The 20634-nt window shown below is 41.8% G+C and overlaps 2 protein-coding genes across 2 annotated transcripts in view; one reads left to right on the plus strand and one right to left on the minus strand.

Annotated features, from left to right (window-relative positions):
* The first annotated feature begins 2854 nt into the window (after positions 1 to 2854).
* LOC122926786 (phospholipase A2 homolog otoconin-22) lies at positions 2855 to 7517 on the plus strand. The gene is made up of 4 exons (XM_044278269.1): positions 2855 to 2909; positions 4919 to 5063; positions 6046 to 6155; positions 7369 to 7517. The coding sequence occupies exons 1-4, from the start codon at positions 2870 to 2872 to the stop codon at positions 7515 to 7517; spliced, it is 444 nt and encodes a 147-aa protein (XP_044134204.1). The 5' UTR covers positions 2855 to 2869.
* An 8207-nt stretch (positions 7518 to 15724) lies between these two features.
* ACAP3 (ArfGAP with coiled-coil, ankyrin repeat and PH domains 3) overlaps positions 15725 to 20634 on the minus strand; it is a 90728-nt gene continuing 85818 nt past the window's right edge. Inside the window, exon 27 of the mRNA XM_044277553.1 lies at positions 15725 to 16908. Within this exon, the coding sequence (XP_044133488.1) occupies positions 16802 to 16908 (107 nt within the window). The 3' untranslated portion in view covers positions 15725 to 16801. The remainder of the gene's footprint in view (positions 16909 to 20634) is intronic.

Here is a 20634-nt window from a genome sequence, read left to right on the forward strand (position 1 = left end):
AAAGGACCCACCCCGGTTGCCAGACACTTTAGGCACGCCACTGTTGCACCACACACCATGATGCCTGCTGCTGGTCCCGAGTGTTTCCGCACTATGCATGATGGCAGTCAGCCATAGCGATCAGTGATAAAGCCTTGGTACTAATGAACTTTGCATGAGGGCTGGAGAGCGCCTGCTGCCATCATGCATAGTGCAGAGACACTTAGGTGTCATGGTGTGGGGTGCCATTAGCTAACATGAAGTAACTAAACCATCCAAGAGAAAAAGCATAAACTACATTGTGAACATATATTTTTATATACAGAACTTGGCATGTTGGCCCCTCACCAATGGACCCACTGCCCTATGAACTGTAAAGCATATAATCTCTGCACGGATTAGGTCATGCCTAGTATTGCCTTTAATTATAATTTTTGCGTGGCCCATAATGTTCATGATAACAGTTGTAGCCTTTGTGACCCAAGACTTTGCTGTCAAGTGGAGCATGGCACAAGCAGCCTATTGTTCAGAGAAGGGGAAGCTGAATGTAATCAGACAGGATTGGTATAAAAGCATATGACTAAAAGGATCTTGAAAAGTAGCAACCAGCAGCTCAGTGGTTAACCAGCTAGAATACAGGGGTATTGTTTCATCTAACTCTAGTACAAGGTTTTGCATAGCATATATATATAAAATCTGACACCTCTTTTTGAGCCCACTATAGATAATGAGGGTCACTGCATTTGATAACCCAGTGCAACAAAAAAAGAACATAAAACACCATCTTTATTAGTTATTCCGTTTATAAAATAGGTTAAAGAACATAAAGTGGGTGGGAGGCCCAATGACATCAGGTATGGTCACAAACAATACATAATCAAAAGCCATAGACCACCAAACTCCAAGTGGATTTCTAAATGTAAAATTATTTATGATGGTTTGTTTATTGCGAGACAAACTGTAGTTGTTATTGGTACAATTTTTACGGTACGTACAACTTTTTTCATATTTGAATAGTTCACACACCTGTTATGTTTATTTTTAGTAAGTCCAATTGGAAAAATGTTTTTTTTATTTATTTTTTTATTTACACAATAACTTTTAGCCCCCCTTATGGGGCTACAACCTGGGATCTTTTAATCACTTGTCACATTCACCATAATAGAGATCCATTATGGTGAATGGGATTTGCCATTGTACCTGCTGAGCTGTGCTTAGTGCACAGCTTAGCAGGCAGCTTACCATGAAAGACCAGGGAACCTTTAGCAGGCCCAAGGTTGTCATGGTAACCGATCGGAGCCCCGCCATTTGACTACACGCACTCCGATGAGAAGGCAGAAGGAGCCACATCCACAGTCTAACCTCACAGATACTACAATCGTTTTTTTTTTAACACAGCCTCTGAGGGGTTAAATCACCGGTTTCGGCATCATCACAGATCCCGGTCATTGTGGCAGGGTGCCTGCTGTAGCCCATTCCATGCAATCTCTGGCACATAATGCTGTATATGAATGGCATTATGCATTAAGGGGTTAAGGATGTGACCTGTTTAAGAGGGGGGCAGGTTTATCACCTTCCTAGCATAACTCAGCTGTACTTGTGGGATGAGTGGTATTTTCAGTGGGGGAGAGGAGAATGGAAACAGTAATTTCTAAGATTTTGCAATATATTTTTTTCTGTGGATCAGTACAATTAAGACATTTTTATTGGAACTATTTTGGGGTATACATAGCATTTTTTAGGCTACTTTCACATCTGCAGCACTGCGATCCAGCCGCCAGTGAATCGGCACTGTATCGGGTGTCCCTTACTATTAATGTCCCTATCACTCTACGATAGTTCATCAGCAGGACCAGTACTGCTCTATGTTTTCATTATTTTATGTCCTTTATTAGGCCTATATTGAACAAAATGAACCAATGTCTTATGATTAGGGTATACCACTCCTTCTAGCCTTCTATCATTATTGATGTCAGGAATCTTGAGGGCGAGCAAAGAAGATCGCTATTTTGCCTTAGATAGGGCAAACTACCTTGCCTTATCTAAAGCAATCCTATTCAGTTGAATGGCTGCACAGCTTCACAGCGATTTTTGGTCATGCGATGAGTGTCATAACTACGTGACTCAGCTTTAAAGGGAACCTGTCGCCGGGATTTTGGGTATAGAGCTGAGGACATGGGTTGCTAGATGGCCGCTAGCACATCCGCAATACCCAGTCCCCATAGCTCTGTGTGCTTTTATTGTGTAAAAAAAGATTTGATACATATGCAAATTAACCTGAGATGAGTCCTGTCCCTGACTCATCTCACGTACAGGACTCATCTCAGGGTAATTTGCATATATATCAAATAGTTTTTTTTACACAATAAAAGCACACAGAGCTATGGGGACTGGGTATTGCGGATGTGCTAGCGGCGATCTAGCAACCCATGTCCTCAGCTCTATACACAAAATCCCAGTGACAGGTTCCCTTTAAATGACCTGGTTACATTGGGTAGTACAGTTATGTACAACTATGAAATATATTAGGGTATAATAAATGTGGAGCATCATACATCATCCATACAACATTTAGCTTTTTTTTTTATTAATGTGTCTAATCCAAAGGAGCCAGAATCTAATAAACTTCAAAGAGGTTTAATTTCCTTAGCAGAAACCTGGCTATTACAAGGACACTACGCAGTTCCGCTGATAATGGCTATGATGCATCCAGTGCAATACTGATAAATACAGTACTTACAGTACATGCCCTCTTTACCCACTCATTTTCATTGTAGCTACAGACCGTAATTATAATGATTGAAAAGTGGTGATCACAGTGTGGCTTCCTATATAAAGGCTGGAGAGAATGGGCATCTGCAGTTCCTGCTACAGACACAGAGAAGACAACATGGCCAAGTGTCTCGCAATAGGACTCGCGGTGATAAGTAGTGAGTATTCCATTTCATGTATAGGATTTGTTTTACATAGATCTGCTGGGACATGAAAGATGAGCGTTGATCTCAGTGACGTGTTACTAAATATTTATTTTATTTCGATCTGACCCTTTAAAAAAACTAAAACATTTTGGGTAACCAACATGCTGGCTCCCTTCAGCCACCACTAGAGGGAGCTTGTACCATGTACTACTGTACACATTGAACTTGCTATGTACACCTTTTGGGGCAATTTATTTTATGATGGCACTTTACTCAATTTCAGCTAAAAATCATTTTTTCAATTGGTCTTTATTAGAAATATTCAGCCATTCTGTCACAAAGGGTTAACAGTTTGTCTAGCTGTGTGAATCATACTTTCACTTTGTGCTGGTCATCTAATAAACTTTGGGGTTCATTTACTAAGCTGAAATATGGCTAAATTAGGAGTATTTTAGGTGCAGACTAACTGTTGTGCCGCTATCTGTGACTTAACCCCGATCACACCCGTTCTAAAATTGTGGATATGACGTGGGCGGGGAAGGGGACAGGCCAGAAAGCCCATCTCATTTACAATTTTCTACGCCTGTTTTAGGCGTAGAAAATGATCTAAATGTAAGACAGCAAGGAGGCTCTCTTACATTTAGAACTGGCACTGGAAGCGCCGAAGTTATGGAGAGGCCCACTCCTCTTCATAACTTAGACAGATCTTCTGCCAGCGCAGGGGCTTTAATAAGACCGGCATCTAAAACATCAGTCTTAATAAATGTGCCCCTTTATCTCTAAATTACGAATGGCTCAAAAACACTTATTTAAGCCACATTCTTATCAGTAGGAGAAGAATTAAGCAATAATAAGTGTTTAGGAAGTCAGAGATAAGGAGCCCGTTAGCTGAGCTGCCTGACGGGAAACTGTAAAAATACACAGCCTGCTACTGGAGAATCTCAAGGCTGTAGAGAGAAAGGAGCTCAATATTTTCAACAAAGACCAATTGAAAAAATTATTTTTAGTTTAAAATGAGTTCAATGCAACAAAAAAAATTACCCTCCAAAGATGTACATAGCCTTTAAAGGGGTTGTCCAGGTTCAGTGCTGAACCTGGACATCCCTCCATTTTCACCCAGGCAGCCCCCCTCACATGAGCATCGGAGCAGTTCATGCTCCGATGCTCTCCTTTGCCCTGCGCTAAATCGCGCAGGGCAAAGGCATTTTTCTGAGTTCCGGTGACGTACCGGGCTCTCTATGGGGCTGACAGGCAGCCCGGTGACGTCACCGGCACTGATGGGCGGGATTTGGCTCTGCCCTAGCCAGTAAAACGGCTAGGGCAGAGCTAAAGCCCGCCCCTCAGAGCCGGTGACGTCACCGAACACACTGCTGGGCGGAAGTTACCGCCCGGCAGTGTGTTATTGAAAACACAAGAGCCCGTGCCCTGCGCGATCTAGCGCAGGGCACGGGAGCGCATCGGAGCATGAGATGCTCCGATGCTAGGCTCAGGGGGGCTGCCGGGGTGAAAATAAGGGTATGTCCGGGTTCAGCTCTGAACCCGGACAACCCCTTTAATGATGTGACAATATGCCACAGAGCAGTGTCAGTATAAAAAAAAACAAAAAAAAACAAAAAAAACCAACTCCTCTTTTTAATGTCCCGCTGCTCCAGCGGCACTGCTCGGGTCCCTGCAGTGCTAACCTCATGTCTATTGTTCACATGACCACTACAGCCAATCATTGACCTCTGATGTTCATGCACATGTAAGCTCTGAGGCCAGAGATTGGCTGTAGTGGTCATGTAACTGAGGAAAGCACATGACTACTGCAGACACAGAAGGGGCTGGGGTAGAAAAGCATTTAAAAGGTGAGTAAGGGTTTATTTTAAACAGCCCCTGCTCTGTGCCCATTATCTTAAATTTTGGAAAACTCCTTTAAATGTATGTCTTTATGTGTTGTATGCTCTCCAGGCAAGGCATATGAAAAAAGTTTGTCTTCATGATACAACTCCTTTAAGTTTGCCCCTCTTTTGTTGTTACAGTCATTGCTCTGGTCACCAGCACCCCAGCACAGTTTGATGAAATGATTAAGGTGACTACCATAATATATGGTCTGGCCAACTTCTCAGACTATGGATGCCATTGTGGAGACAACATTCTAGGAAGGCCTGTGGATGCCATTGACTGGTAATGCAACATCATATCCTCAGTTGTATATGAAGTGGGGGAATACTATTCTGAATGCAGGAATGTACAGTCAGTTGAATGCAGATCATATGCTCAGGGCTCCTGTGTGAATAAATCGACAACTGGGGGTATCACTCCCCTTTTCAATACAGTGTGCTCAAGACTCTCTGGCATTGTCAGCACTGACTGAATAGTGTCATAATGGCCAGGAGCACCCCCTACTAACAAGGAAAATAGTAACACTGATATGTTTCCAGGAAGAATAACAGAGGAACATTGCAAAAAAGTGACATTGTTGCTAAAATAAATTGCGACTTTTTGGATGTTTTATTTACAACACAAGCCCTTTTCCTGAAAAGTGGTTGTAGCATAAATGGGGCTTAGTGAGAAGGGACGTGACACAGTGTATTCACTTGAATCTGGCATAACTTATTCTTGTCTACACCAGCTATGATTAGATTTTTTAGTGCCTAGAGAGGCTAAATAAAAATAAAAAAAAAGTCAGGTTTCCTGATGCAGTTTTGGAAGCCAAAACCAGAAGTGAGTAAAAAAAGAAAAAGAAAAAAAAAAAGTTGTAGCTTTCCTTTATACTCCTGTGTGGCCGTACCCTAATAAATCAGGCGCATTTCACTCTAGTGCAGATCAAAACTGGTGTACAAAATACCAGTTTTCATAAACTTCCCCTAAGTTTAGGCCACCTATTGGCAGAATTTTGCATCAAAATTTTGCCGCTCATCCTCGCATTTCTTTCTGGCAGTGCCCCCCCCCCCCCCCCCCCAGAGCCCCCCCTTGTTGGACAAGACAAAAAAAGTGTCTAAAACACTTTGCAAAGTAAATGTCCCATAGGTTTGGAGTGCAGTAATACAAAATAGACTTTTACGTAGTTTATGAGGTTGGTGATGTACATGATTTTTTTGTTACTATTCTGTGTAGTTCAGATGTCGGTGGCGTCGAAGCACAGATCCAGTGTTTTATGTTTCAGGTGCTGCCATGAACGAGCTTGCTGTTACAATGAGGCCGAACTTAGCGGCTGCAATCCAGTGACGCAGAGTTACCGATTCTACGTAGAGGAGGAGCAGAAAGTGAAATGCAGTAAGTGTCACTGGATTCTATTTCATAATTGTATTTGGCAATTGCACTATGCATGTGGTGCCAATAAAAATAGAATATTTGATGTTTATCTCCTCCAAATAAAATGAGAAAAACATGGATGGCACAAGTAGAACTGGAGTTGAGGGGATCTCTGCGGAGGGCACATAACTGTCTTTCTTGACACATTTATAAAAGATTTGTGGTTGGCAAAGGCAAGCATGTATAAGGAGAAAAGCAGAAGACAGCCGCGGGTCTATTACAAAAGCTGGTGTGCACTGTATTCACTGTAACAGTATGGTTTCTACATAGTAGTAGCTAGTGACTTTTGGCATTCTTGGAAAAATATCAGATGTATGTAAGGACTAATTCACACTTAAAAGCTATGTACAACTTTGGAGGCAATTTTTGTTTATGATAGCATTTCACAAATTTTTGGCTACAAATCACATTTTCAATTGACTGCCTGATAGGAGTCGGGAAGGAATCTTTTCCCCTAAAGTGAGGAAAATTGGCTTCTACCTCACAGTTTTTTTTGCCTTCCTCTGGATCAACTTTCAGGATACCAGGCTGAACTGGATAGACAGATATCTTTTTTCAGCCTTATAAACTATGTTACTATGTTTATTAAAAATATTGAGCCGTTCTGTCACAAAGGGTTAACTGTTTTTCTAACTGTGTGACTGGTACTTTAACTTTGTGTCAGTCATCTAATTGACCTTATCTCTAAACTACTAAGAAGTCATAAACACTTATTTAAGCCACATCAGTAAGATAAGAACTGAGCTATAATGAGTGTTTATAATGTCAGAGAGCAGAGATAAGGAGCCCGTCAGCTCCCCAGATGACGGAAAAGACAAAAAATCCACAGGAAGCTAGTAGAGCATCTCAGCTTTGTATATATTGTTAATCAAGACTAATTGAAAACATGATTTTTAGCTAAAAATAGGTACAATAATAATAATAAAAATTGCCACCCAAAGGTGTACATAGCCTTTAGGTTATTTGGTTATTTCCATCAGTCATTGTGAGCCGAAACCACACAGAATAGGAGGAGATCTTTCCACTATTTCCACTACTGGAAATAACTGACCAAGTAACTGAAGTGTTAATTTGGACTTAATAATGTTTCCTGACATAGATGGGAATGATGCCCTAAATGACTAAAGTAAGAAAAATCCTGTAAAAAGTGATTTTCAAAATCTTTTATCTCCAGTGAAGGCTCGTGATCGCTGTGAGAAGATGGTCTGTGAGTGCGATGAAAAGGCTGCAAACTGTTTCCGGAAGGAGCTGGAAAGTTACAACATGTATTTCCGCAATTTCTCCTCCCTTGGAGCCTGCAGGGGCCCCCGGCCTTTCTGTTAGAAGAACAGTGGTGTATGGAAGCTACAATGTTCATATTTCTTAGTAGAGTTAGGTATAGTAGTGAAATCTATAGATGGAACATACAGGACACGATATTCAGTTCAGGCTGAAGACTACAATGGGATTTAACACGATGGGGGAGATTTATCAAGACCAGCACTGGAGTAAGATGCCCCTAATTTATTAAGAGCCATCTGCCTCCTAATAATTTAGGCACATGTCTGGCCCTCCATGCTCCAGAAACACAAATCTTGAGCTATAATTTACACCAATTTCTAGGTAAAATTATAGTAAATTCACCTGGCCATGCCCTCCCATTAAGCCCCACAAACTATTAAGGAAAGCAGCATGTGTGTCAGAAAACATCCAAAAATGTTCAGCTTCTGAAAGGCCAGTTTTCTGGAGTAAAGAAAATGATAAATCTCCCCCATGTCCTTTGCCATTACTATTGTACATCTATTTTAATCAAACAAATGTATGGAAATAATGACATTGAGTCCTAGTCTGCAGGAACCAACTACAATCAGAGTACAAATTAATGGCATTTCTTCCGTCCATGTATTGGTTGTATTTCATGTTTAGCAGAAAGGTCTTCCTGTGACCACTGGTGGCACATCAGTGCATGCAATAAAATGGTGGTCACCCAGACAGAAAGACAAATGGTTGCTATGTAACCTGAAGCACCACAGTCTGCACAATCTATTAAAAAGAAGGGGTTGAATGGGAGAAATTAGACATTCTAGATGGTATGTACTGCTAATAAAGCTAACTTACTACTACACAAACCCAGTAGGCCTCATTTATCAAGACTGAGTAACCAGTCAGGTTTCAGCTTCCCCTTCCTGAGGAGTTTAAGAAATGAAAGCTGAGGACTGATTGGTTGTTATGGACCACAAAGACAGTTTTACTGTTAGACAGTTTTCATAAATGAGGCCTCTAATAGATTGAAGTGTCTTGGTGATGTCCTCACAGGGACAGATATGGGCTGAATATGCAGTCCTATTACAATCTTCTGGAACGGCGTTAATCTTTCAGTGGCAATCTGCAGAAGTCCTGTCTGTGAGGAACGAGACGTCTGAGGGGTGTGCTGTCATTTACAAATGTGCTTGATGCGTATGTAGGAGATATATCCATATGTAACATACATCTAATCTACAATAGACCTCACATTGCAGATATCCTGAAGTAGGAAACAATGGCTGTTTGATGTATTTTTGAAGGCATTGCTTTAATAAACTTGATTGTATATCGCCTCCAACTCATTGTGTTATTGGAATTTGCTCTGAAATCTGAGCCTCTGTTCTCTGGGTGTCATCCTCCAATCTCTTGCCTTTCAACTTCCCTGTATGCATCATTCATAGGCTCATTTCGAGAGCCCCCTTCCCTACACTGTTATCTGGATAAGGTAACAGTAGAAAAAAAAAAACTCCCCTAGAGTGCTGGCACAAATTTAGTTTTTTTAGGGGGGCGGGGGCCTTGTCAAAAATGCCATAAAATTCATGTTTTTTTTTTAGGTTTCGTTTTGTTTGTTTTTTGATATTTTTTTCCTATATTCCTATAGGGAAGTCTACAAGAAAAACTATAAGAGAAAAATAGACAGCACTCCTGTTTAAAATGGGCAGTGGGTGCACATCTCCAAGGGAAGTAGTGAGCTTACCTTAACAAGCCGCAAATCTGTATGTCCAAAAATTGAGGCATGGAGACAGCACTTCCTTCATGGGAGGTTTATTCCGGATGCAATGTTTCGACAATAAGCCTTTTTCAAGCAACTTGGTGTTAAAACCACCCTAATGGTGCCTTCACACATGAAGGAATGCATTTGTGGAAAAATCCACATCATAAATAGTTCCCCATGTATTCTATGGAATTTAGATTTATCTGCTCTAAAAATTGATGCATCTGTGCTCCACTGCAGAAAACATGATGGGGAACATTTATCAAAACTGGTATAAAGATAAACTGGCTTAGTTGTCCATAGCGACCAATCACATTCCACCTTTCATTTTCCAAAGAAGCTCTGAAAAATGAAATGTGGAATCTTATTGGTTGCTATGGACAACCAAAGCCTCGTTCAAATCTCTGTTGAGAGCGCAGCCTGCTGGATCACGCAGGATCCGGCATTGCCAGATTCTCCACTTCATCGCCGGATCCCCATTTACTGTAATAAGGTCCAGCAGTGAGCCAACCACTTTCCAACATAAATGCTGGGTTTCAGCTGGATAAAAACCATTGCATGCAATGTTTTTTTCCTCCGGTTGACAGCCGGCATTTGCGCTGGATCTCCTTCACGGAGATGTGAATGTAGCTTTAGCCAGTTTTCCTTTACACCAGTTTTGATAACTTTCCTCCAATGTGTTCTGGATTTTTTAAAGCCCAATTTCTCAGTAGATTGCAATGGGATATCATATTTTGCAATGAAATCAGCCCCAAAATCCACATGAAGGCACCCTAACTGGGCTGCAGCCATCTGGCTGATTCAGAGCTTGGAGCTGTGGTGCCAAGGGGGAATATTAGAGAAGACTTCTCTTTCCAGCAGTTCTTTCAGAAATATGGAAGTACAGTACAGACCAAAAGTTTGGACACACCTTCTCATTCAAAGAGTTTTCTTTATTTTCATGACTATGAAAATTGTAGATTCACACTGAAGGCATCAATAGTATGAATTAACACATGTGGAATTATATACATAACAAAAAAGTGTGAAACAACAGAAAATATGTCATATTCTAGGTTCTTCAAAGTAGCCACCTTTTGCTTTGATTACTGCTTTGCACACTCTTGTCATTCTCTTGATGAGCTTCAAGAGGTAGTCACCTGAAATAGTCTTCCAACAGTCTTGAAGGAGTTCCCAGAGATGCTTAGCACTTGTTGGCCCTTTTGCCTTCACTCTGCGGTCCAGCTCACCCCAAACCATCTCGATTGGGTTCAGGTCCGGTGACTGTGGAGGCCAGGTCATCTGGCGCAGCACCCCATCACTCTCCTTCATGGTCAAATAGCCCTTACACAGCCTGGAGGTGTGTTTGGGGTCATTGTCCTGTTGAAAAATAAATGATGGTCCAACTAAACGCAAACCAAATGGAATAGCATGCCGCTGCAAGATGCTGTGGTAGCCATGCTGGTTCAGTATGCCTTCAATTTTGAATAAATCTCCAACAGTGTCGCCAGCAAAGCACCCCCACACCATCACACCTCTTCCATGCTTCACGGTGGGAACCAGGCATGTAGAGTCCATCCGTTCACCTTTTTTGCGTCACACAAAGACACGGTGGTTGGAACCAAAGATCTCAAATTTGGACTCATCAGACCAAAGCACAGATTTACACTGGTCTAATGTCCATTCCTTGTGTTCTTTAGCCCAAACAAGTCTCTTCTGCTTGTTGCCTGTCCTTAGCAGTGGTTTCCTAGCAGATATTCTACCATGAAGGCTTGATTCACAAAGTCTCCTCTTAACAGTTGTTCTAGAGATGTGTCTGCTGCTAGAACTTTGTGTGGCATTGACCTGGTCTCTAATCTGAGCTGCTGTTAACCTGCGATTTCTGAGGCTGGTGACTCGGATGAACTTATCCTCCGCAGCAGAGGTGACTCTTTGTCTTCCTTTCCTGGGGCGGTCCGCATGTAAGCCAGTTTCTTTGTAGCGCTTGATTGTTTTTGTGACTGCACTTTTTTCGGACTGACTGACCTTCATTTCTTAAAGTAATGATGGCCACTCGTTTTTCTTTACTTAGCTGCTTTTTTCTTGCCATAATACAAATTCTAACAGTCTATTCAGTAGGACTATCAGCTGTGTATCCACCTGACTTCTCCACAACGCAACTGTGTGTCCCAACCCCATTTATAAGGCAAGAAATCCCACTTATTAAACCTGACAGGGCACACCTGTGAAGTAAAAACCATTTCAGGTGACTACCTCTTGAAGCTCATCAAGAGAATGCCAAGAGTGTGCAAAGCAGTAATCAAAGCAAAAGGTGGCTACTTTGAAGAACCTAGAATATGACATATTTTCAGTTGTTTCACACTTTTTTGTTATGTATATAATTCCACATGTGTTAATTCATACTTTTGATGCCTTCAGTGTGAATCTACAATTTTCAGAGTCATGAAAAAGAAAACTCTTTGAATGAGGTGTGTCCAAACTTTTGGTCTGTACTGTATGTTGGCGGCAGTGGCGTACATAGAGAAGTAAGAACCCCATAGCAAGGTTCAAACCAGGCCCCCCACACAGGACAGAAGGGTTTCTGCCTAGATCTATTTAATTGACCCTTGGGCCCTTTTTACCACTGCTTTATTTGCAAAAAGTTGTTCCTCTAGAGGGTAGAGTCCTGACCAAGTTTTTACTTCCAGTAGAAGAGGAGATAATTCCAACTAAGACCGGGCCCCCTCTTGCCCTGGGCCCTATAGCAGTCGCATGGTCTGCTGCTATGGTAGTTACGCCCTTGTATGCTGGTGTCCATGAAGGAGGATTTGTCTTAGGGTTGTTTCACACATGGTTTTAGTTTTTGTAGCAGATTTTAATACAGATTTTTTAGCCCATGCCAAAAGTGTAGGAAACATATCAAGGGAGGATTTGTACTGTTCCTTCCTGCTGGATCCACTCTTTGCTTTGTCTCAAAACAACTGCATCAAAAACTGGAAAAAAGCAGCCATGTGTAAATACCACCATGGTCTGTTTTTTTTCCACAAAAATATCCATGAGCAGAATCTGGTATTACAACTAATCCTCATATAAGCTGCAATACCAGAAATAAACCGTGGACAAGAGTGGCGCTGTTCCTATACATGGTTGCTGATTACATTCACGCATATAAATACTGAACCTGAAGACAGAGAATTACTACAACATTACATATAAGTAATACATTAAATGAAATTACAAAAACTCAGGGTTTCAGTGAAATCCGGTCTTTATTTCGCCTGATTGTAGCTTTTTTTAAATAATACATATTTGATATAAGATATATTACTTAACATTTAATATTTTTTTTTTATGTACATGATATCCTTCAAAGGTAACTAAGGAGTCGATAAACCACAAGGAATATACCAGTATACCCTTGTAATGCATGGCTTCCAGACTGCACACAATGTGAAGCACGTGTAATATACAAGACATGCATATAATGGAGGGGTTAGGCCCCTTTCAGACCAGCGAGTTTTCCGCGCACGTGCAATGCGTGATGCGAACACATTGCGCCCGCACTGAATCCGGACCCATTCATTTCAATGGCTCTGTGACAACTTGTGCGTTGTGTGAAAATCGCAGAATTTTCTATATTCTGCGTTTTTCATGCAGCCCTGGCCCTATAGAAGTGAATGGGGCTGCGTGAAAAACGCATCGCAGCCGCAAGCAAGTGCGGATGTGATGCGTTTTTCACTGATGGTTGCTAAGGATGTTGTTTGTAAACCTTCAGTTTTTTATCATGAGCGCAAAAAACGCATAAATGTGCATTTCACCCGCACTAAAAAATCTGAACAACTGAACGCAATCGCAGACAAAACTGACTGAACTTGCTTGTGAAATGGTGCGAGTTTTCCTGAACGCATCCGGACCTAATCCGTATCGGCCTTAGGGTTGAAGGAGGTAGAGTCTAAAAAGTGAATATGTCACTCGTCTGCAAAGGCAGCCATTAAATGCTTTTACATGTTTATTGATGTCACTGTGTCCTAGCGACGTGAAGGGATAAAATGCACACAAAACGTATTTTATTTCCGTGTCCGTTCCGTTTTTTTGGGGGACCGAATGCGGAACCAGTCATTTCAACAGGTCAGCAAAAAAAAACGGAAGGTACGTGTGCATTCTGTTTCTGTATGTCCGTATTTCCGTTACGCAAAAGAATAGAACATGTCCTATTATTGTCAAGGATAGTACTGTTCTATTAGGGGCCAGCTGTTCCGTTCCGCAAAATACGGATTGCACACAGACGTCATCCGGATTTTTTGCGGATCCGTTTTTTGTGGACCCCAAAATACCCCAAGGTACGTGTGCATGAGGCCTAAGGGATACAACTGGAGCATCTATTCTGGTGACATCTACAGCTTATGCTTGTCATCCACAAGATAAATTATTTTTTACTATGCTTTACATATTTTGTACGAATTTTGAGTAACACGATGCATTTCTCTCCAGTCATATCCACAGTTCTTTCAAAATTTTGCTTCTCGCCCTTGGAGACAGACATTTGTTGACTAACTTGTGACCCACCATGTGAGACCTGAACTTCCACCTTTTTCAGCAGGACTGACCACTTATTTATATGACCTGTGACAGTATAATACATAGGTTCAGCCTGACGCTAGGATTTCAACACGTCCAATCTATATTTTCCCATTGAAACTAGCGCTGTAAGATGCGTCCGGATGCATATTAGTACTCGTATTACAGCAACAAGTCCCAATATGAATGTGGGTCTAAGGTTACCTGTACACACTAGTCTAAAGTTGATCGAAACAGATGATTTCAACCAAAATGATAACTTGTCAGGTGAAATTTAACAATGGACAATCATTTTAGCTGACCAATGACTGACTATCCTCATCTAAAAAGATGTCGGCCATGTTTGAAATTGTCCTACAGAACTAAAGATCATTTGTTCAAACAAAGATCCCTCGTGGACAAAAGATATTTTAAAGAAGATTCCCAGAAAGATCTTTCATCCACCGCCTCTTTTCATGGAACATGTATGGGTAGTTTGTAACGGCCAATATGGACTACATAGAGTATGGCCGTGTCATAGAAATGATCATTCACCAGATGATTTTTTTTGTTCAACTGCTGTTCAACCATCAACCAACTTGTGTAAGGATGGTGTCACCCACAAGCTTTTCATGGCAGCTTTTGATGCAGTTTTTGTTTAGCCAAACCAGAAGTGGATTCGGCAGGAAAGAGAAGTAGAAGAACTTCCTATATATTTCTCATTCGTTTCAACCCACTTCTGACTATGGTGCAAAAAAAACACCACAAAAAGCTGTGTGAGACACCATCCTAATAGCAGAAATTATACTGTTTATTTTAGGGTCATTAAACATTTGGATGTGGACTTTAAGCCTGAATGAGACTTAAAGGGGTTCTCCAGAAATTAATAAAATGACAAAAAATACTTAAATATTACTTTATTATAAATATATTCGCAAATAACTGTCATTAGTTATAATGGTTCATTCTGTCACAATCATCAAGGGAAATAAAATGACCGCCATCCTATTAGAACACCCAAAACTTGTCCTAATCACACAGTAGGACAAGTTACTTCAGAACACTTAGCTAAAGAGCTGCCTCATCCTCCTCTCTGCTCTGCTTGTCAGAGATTATGATCCTGAATACAGATAAGATCTTCAGCTGAATCTCTGTAGGAATGGAGTTCATGAGGATAATGAGTAGCAGCACTTGCATGCAGTCTCCATTACCACAGTCTGTTCTGTCCGTCCCCCCTGTACTTTGTCTCCTCATGAACTCCATTCCTACAGAAATTCAGTTGAAGATCTTATCATCTGTATTCAGGATCATAATCTCTGACAAGCAGAGTAGAGAGGAGGATGAGGCAGCCCTTTAGCTCAGAGTTATGAAGTAACGTCCTCCCGTGTGATTAGGACCGATTTTGTGTGTTCTAATAGGATGGCGGCCATTTTATTGCCCCTGACGATTGCGATAGAACGAACCATTATAACTAATGAAAGGTATTTGGGAATATATTTATAATTAAAGGGGTTGTCCAGGTTCAGAGCTGAACCTGGACAACCCTCCATTTTCACCCCGGCAGCCCCCCTCACATGAGCATCGGAGCAGTTCATGCTCCGATGCTCTCCTTTGCCCTGCGCTAAATTGCACAGGGCAAAGGCATTTTTCTGAGTTCCGGTGACGTACCGGGCTCTCTATGGGGCTGACAGGAACCCCGGTGACGTCACCGGCACTGATGGGCGGGATTTGGCTCTGCCCTAGCCAGTAAAACGACTAGGGCAGAGCTAAAGCCCGCCCCTCAGAGCCGGTGACGTCACCGAACACACTGCTGGGCGGAAGTTACCACCCGGCAGTGTGTTATTGAAAACACAAGAGCCCGTGCCCTGCGCGATCTAGCGCAGGGCACTGGAGCGCATCGGAGCATGAGATGCTCCGATGCCAGGCTCAGGAGGGCTGCCGGGGTGAAAATAAGGGTATGTCCGGGTTCAGCTCTGAACCTGGACAACCCCTTTGAGTAATATTTCAAAAATATTTCAGTAATTTTATTTTATGAATTCCCAGAAAACTCTTTTAATAAAGTAAATACCTTCAAATACATGTCTCAAACATCCACTATGTGCTTCATGGGATCATATGAGAATAAAAAAACTGCATTCTACCAGTAACAGCGCCACTATTGTCCATGGGCAAGGTGTAGTACTGTAGTTCAGCTTTAATGATGGGAGATAAAAGGAACTACTTTTAACTACTATTAGTCATAAGACTTGTCTACAGAAAACTTTCTTTGTCTGCGGTATATTTTATTCCGTATTTTTATAATCCCCCTCCCCCCCCTTCCCCAATTTCTGGACCAGCCAGACAATAAAAAAAGCTATAATTTCATAAAATTTTAAAAAGTAAAAAAAAAAAAATTCAGGTTAACTTCAGTCTTGGATGTATATACACCTGCCAAGACATCATACGTCTAAGAATGTCAGGCTTATACCTCCTAAGTGAGGAAGGGACTGTCTTTGGAAATGTCCAAATGCTGTGCTGTGTGCAGTCCAAGAGAATGATAAAAGTGCCGTAACCGATAGCAACCAGATTCTCACATCAGGAGGTGTTCCTGATAACAGCCAATCAGATTACAACTTCTATACATCTAGCAATACTTTGGAAATTATGAGAGATCTGATTGGTTGCTGTGAGCAACTACAATGGTAACATTGATCAATCCTTTGATAATATGAATCTTTGTAAGAATATTAAGTGGTCATTTCTAGGTTCTCTGTCCCAAATGCGTCTGTAATATATTGATATGTTTAATACAGGCCAAGCATTTTTGACCTTAATTCACCCTTAACATAGTAGCACCACCAAAACATGGTGGGACTTCCCTCTGGTGGTAGGGATCCACAGGTAACGAGAAAATGATATAAGGAACATTTGGAGTTTGTGGTAGTCGTGAAGATCTAACACTTGGCTGAGGCCTTTAGTGGTTCATAGATTCATCCTCCACAAATGGAGAACCTGTGCTTTCCTTCTGGAGATTTCTCTTCTCTGTTGTCCTCCCTCAACATTATTTGTAGCTTCTCTCTAAATACTTTCTTCTTATGTGTCCCCTCTGAATCCATTATCGGCAGGAATGACTGAAGTGAACACTTCGTCGGCTCAGCTTTTCCGGGTTGTTGGATGCCATGTGAGAAAATTCACGGAAAATATCCAAATAAGTGGTATCACCTGCAATGCAATGGAGTGAAAATAAAAAATAAAGCCCGGTAAGACGTAGGACAACATCTGCCCCCTGATCTTATTCTTTGGTTATGACTTTGAAGTTTAAAATTTGAAGATATAATTTCTATACAGAGGATGATGTTAGAGGAACTCTAGACAAAATGTATACATTGTGTTCTCTCTAGTGCAGGGCCTAAGAGGGTGGAGCATGACATGGGTTCCATCTGTGTTCCACCTCCTCTCAAAATTGCTAAGAGCTTGGGGACTTGAAGGTTCATTCCCATTCATTGCCCACTCTCTTGGCCTGTGTAGCTCCATTAAATATGTCATTGTGGAGCTCTGCATATGTCACCGATATTAAACGGTTTGGCGAGATAGAACTAAGCACCGGACCTAGTTGGCCGTGTGTACGGAAACATCCGGGTAGGCCTGTCCTTCGCCGTTTCTGTAATGCCCATTGTAGTGAATGGGAGCTATGAAATAATGTAGCAGAACAAACCACACTGGGAGTTATGGAAGCAGCTCCCATTTCACTACAATGGGAGTAACGGAAAGAGAGGAAGGCCGGCCCACTTGGCTATTTCCTTGAACCCAGCCACCCAGGGCCAACCTCATGCACACGAATGTAAGGGCTCAGTGCTGCACGGGGACTGGCTATAGACCCATTGACTCGAATGGGTCCGCGATTAGCAAGATACATCAAAAGATAGGACATCTCTTATCTTTGTAGTGTTTCCGTGGGCTTCCGATCGATGCCTCCGCTCCGCTAGGACATTTCTCATCTTTGCCCCCTATCTTGCAGATTGCGGACCCATGTAAGACAATGGGTTTGCAACCACAGCAAGGACTCCGCACGGCCAGTGCCCTTATTTTGCCGACCCGCCGTTTTCAATCTGCAATAAGGGCAAGGAGCCCTTATGTTTGTATGCATGAGCCCTTAGTCCCATCGCACTATGGAAGAGGCCAACTGGGGCAACTCCTTTAACTGCAAGTGCCGTCACCCCATATTACCACCCAGGCCATAATTAGGGAAGGAATGCTGCACTTATTTATTATGGGCAACATCTGCCATGTTTTTATTTTTAATCTTCATATATAATCCCATTTATAGATAATACTAAAAAGGCGACACAGCAAAGCAATAGAACAAGCAGTGTAGAGATGTGTGGAGGAGTTAATCAACAGCCCAAGACAGCAATAAAGAGCCAAGCAGAACAGAAGAAGAGTTGGAGTATGACTTTTATTAACAGTGCTTATAAAGACAGTTCAAGGAAAGAATAAAACCATTGAGGGTCCGTGTATGTGCGTGATCTATAGTCTCTATATAAAAACACATCAAACACCTTTGCATTAGGTCTAAACTCTTTGTTGCCAAGGGTTCAAGTGTCACGAGAAGCCTTATCTGGGAACATAGGCTGGAAATAATACAGAGGAAATGACATACAATATTCAGAAAACATCAAAAAGTTGACTAGGCAAAAAGAAATAAGCACCAAGCAGGCGCAAGCTAGACACAGAAGGTAGAGTATGCATTAACCTATATACAGCAAGAAGGGTTCTCATTGTGCAGTTGGTCATACAGTCCTCATGCACTCGCTGAGGGGGGTTCCATGATAGTATAGGATACATCTGACCATCTGCCATTTTTACTGGCAATGAATAACATCCAATGCTTTACATCTGTATATACACTTGGTGCAGGAGATCCTTAAAGAGCACGTAGATGCTCCAAAACTAAAAGGTCTCAGCCAGAACGCACATTTCTACCTATGTACTCAAGGTGGCTCCGCTGAGTTTTACACTAAGGCAGGGGATAGTGCTCTTATGTACATATGGTCACAAATTTGCTGTAGGGTCACAATTAACAAATGCAGTTAATGCATAGGATACGCCGTCAGCAAGGGGGCTGCCGCTTTTGAAAATGAAATGTTTTCCAGAATAAAAAGGAAGAAAAAAAAATACGTCAACACCAAAATAGTCAAAATATATCTAGATTACTATAAGACCTATCTAATAAAATCAATTTTCTGTTGTGGCTCTTAAGAAATAGCATAGAGATTCTCAGAATAAGCAGCGACAACTGGTTGGATTCCTCCGTTGAGATACCTGTAGCTACTGTCCCAACGTCAACCCTTCCTATTCTGTGCTCCAGAAAATTTGGCTCATTATAGGGACATTTTATTGATAAAATGCACAACCCACATCATGGTCACTACTGGTATATAAGCCATTAAGGATGTAAACATTGATATCGATTGTGCTCTGATCTGGGCTTGTAACTTTCATTATATTCCTACTCCAGAACTAGGCTGGGGCTACAAGGTGATCTTGGCTAAAATGTCATGTGACCAGTGATCGCTATGTAGTAGGCCAACAGTGACCGCAAACGAAAAAAAAAAATCCCACCTTTATGGATTTTATTGCGATTCAGGATAACAGCTATTTGAGAGTCATACGGTTAAGTATGGCTGCACTGCTATACAACGATTTTGGTCTAGTGGCCAAGATCATCACGTAGCCCTAGCCTAAGGAAGGGAAAAGGGTCTTAAAGAGGTTCAGCTTTGAACCCAGACAAATACCCATCTTCATCCCTCCGGTCCCCCCGATATGAGCATCGGAGCGCTGAATCGTGCAGGGCAGAAGCAATTTTTTTTAAATGTGCACAAAAGGCATGTTAATAAAATACATCTGCGTGTTTCTCTTTTAGGGTATATACTTATTCCATGTCACACTGGTAAATAATGTGAATTTTTTTTCCAATCGCGGACTTAAAATATTGCATTATTTTTATTTTTTTGCACATAAGGCCTCATGCACACGACCGTTGTTTGTTTTGCGGTCCGCAAATTGTGGATCCTCAAAACACGGATGGCGTCCATGTGCGTTCTGCAATTTGCACGGACAGCCATTAATATAACTGCCTATTTGTGTCCGCAAAACGGACAAGAATAGGACAGGTTCTATTTTTTTTTTTTAGGACCACGGAACTAAGCAGTGGAGCTGTCTGCATCTTTTGCGGCCCCATTGAAGTGAATGGGTCCGGATTACTCTCCATTCAGAATGCATGGGGATAAAACTGATCAGTTCTTTTCCGGTATAGAGACCCTAGGACGGAACTCTATGCCGGAAAAGAAAAACGCAAGTGTGAAAGTAGCCTTAGCAGCTTACTATACAAAAGGAGAGGGGATTCCAGCTCCGGAAAATGTGACAGTACAGACACGTATACACCACCGATGCCTTTAGGGCTGTAAACTAGCCCTTAGTCATAGATAGTCTTAGTCATGATACAACTAGGACTAAGAACTAATTTACAGCCCGAAACGCATCAGATGTGTATACGTGTCTGTACTATCAGATTTCCTGGAGCCAATAAAGAATATGGTGTTTTTATGGAAGCTGGAATCTCCTCTCTTTTTGTCTACGGACATTGCTGCAGGTCTGCACAGAAGCACAGGTCAGCTGAATCTTCATTTTCTTATATAGCAGGCTGCTGCATGAGAGAGGAGCTGCAGTAACCCGACACAGCCACTACACAGAGGACGGAGCTGTCTGCTTCCGACTCCATCCACTGTTATTCGTGGCACCAGTCGCTGATGGGAACAGTTGATTGGTGGTGCGTGCTGTCGGACCCCCAGTGATCTGAAACTGATGACCTATCCTAAGGTAGTCTAGAGCCCGGACAACCCCTTTAATGTATTAACAGCATGCAGAAAGCTTCTCCTGATGGCAAAG

The sequence above is a fragment of the Bufo gargarizans genome, chromosome 2 (assembly GCF_014858855.1).
Source record: "Bufo gargarizans isolate SCDJY-AF-19 chromosome 2, ASM1485885v1, whole genome shotgun sequence".
Lineage (NCBI taxonomy): Eukaryota > Metazoa > Chordata > Amphibia > Anura > Bufonidae > Bufo > Bufo gargarizans.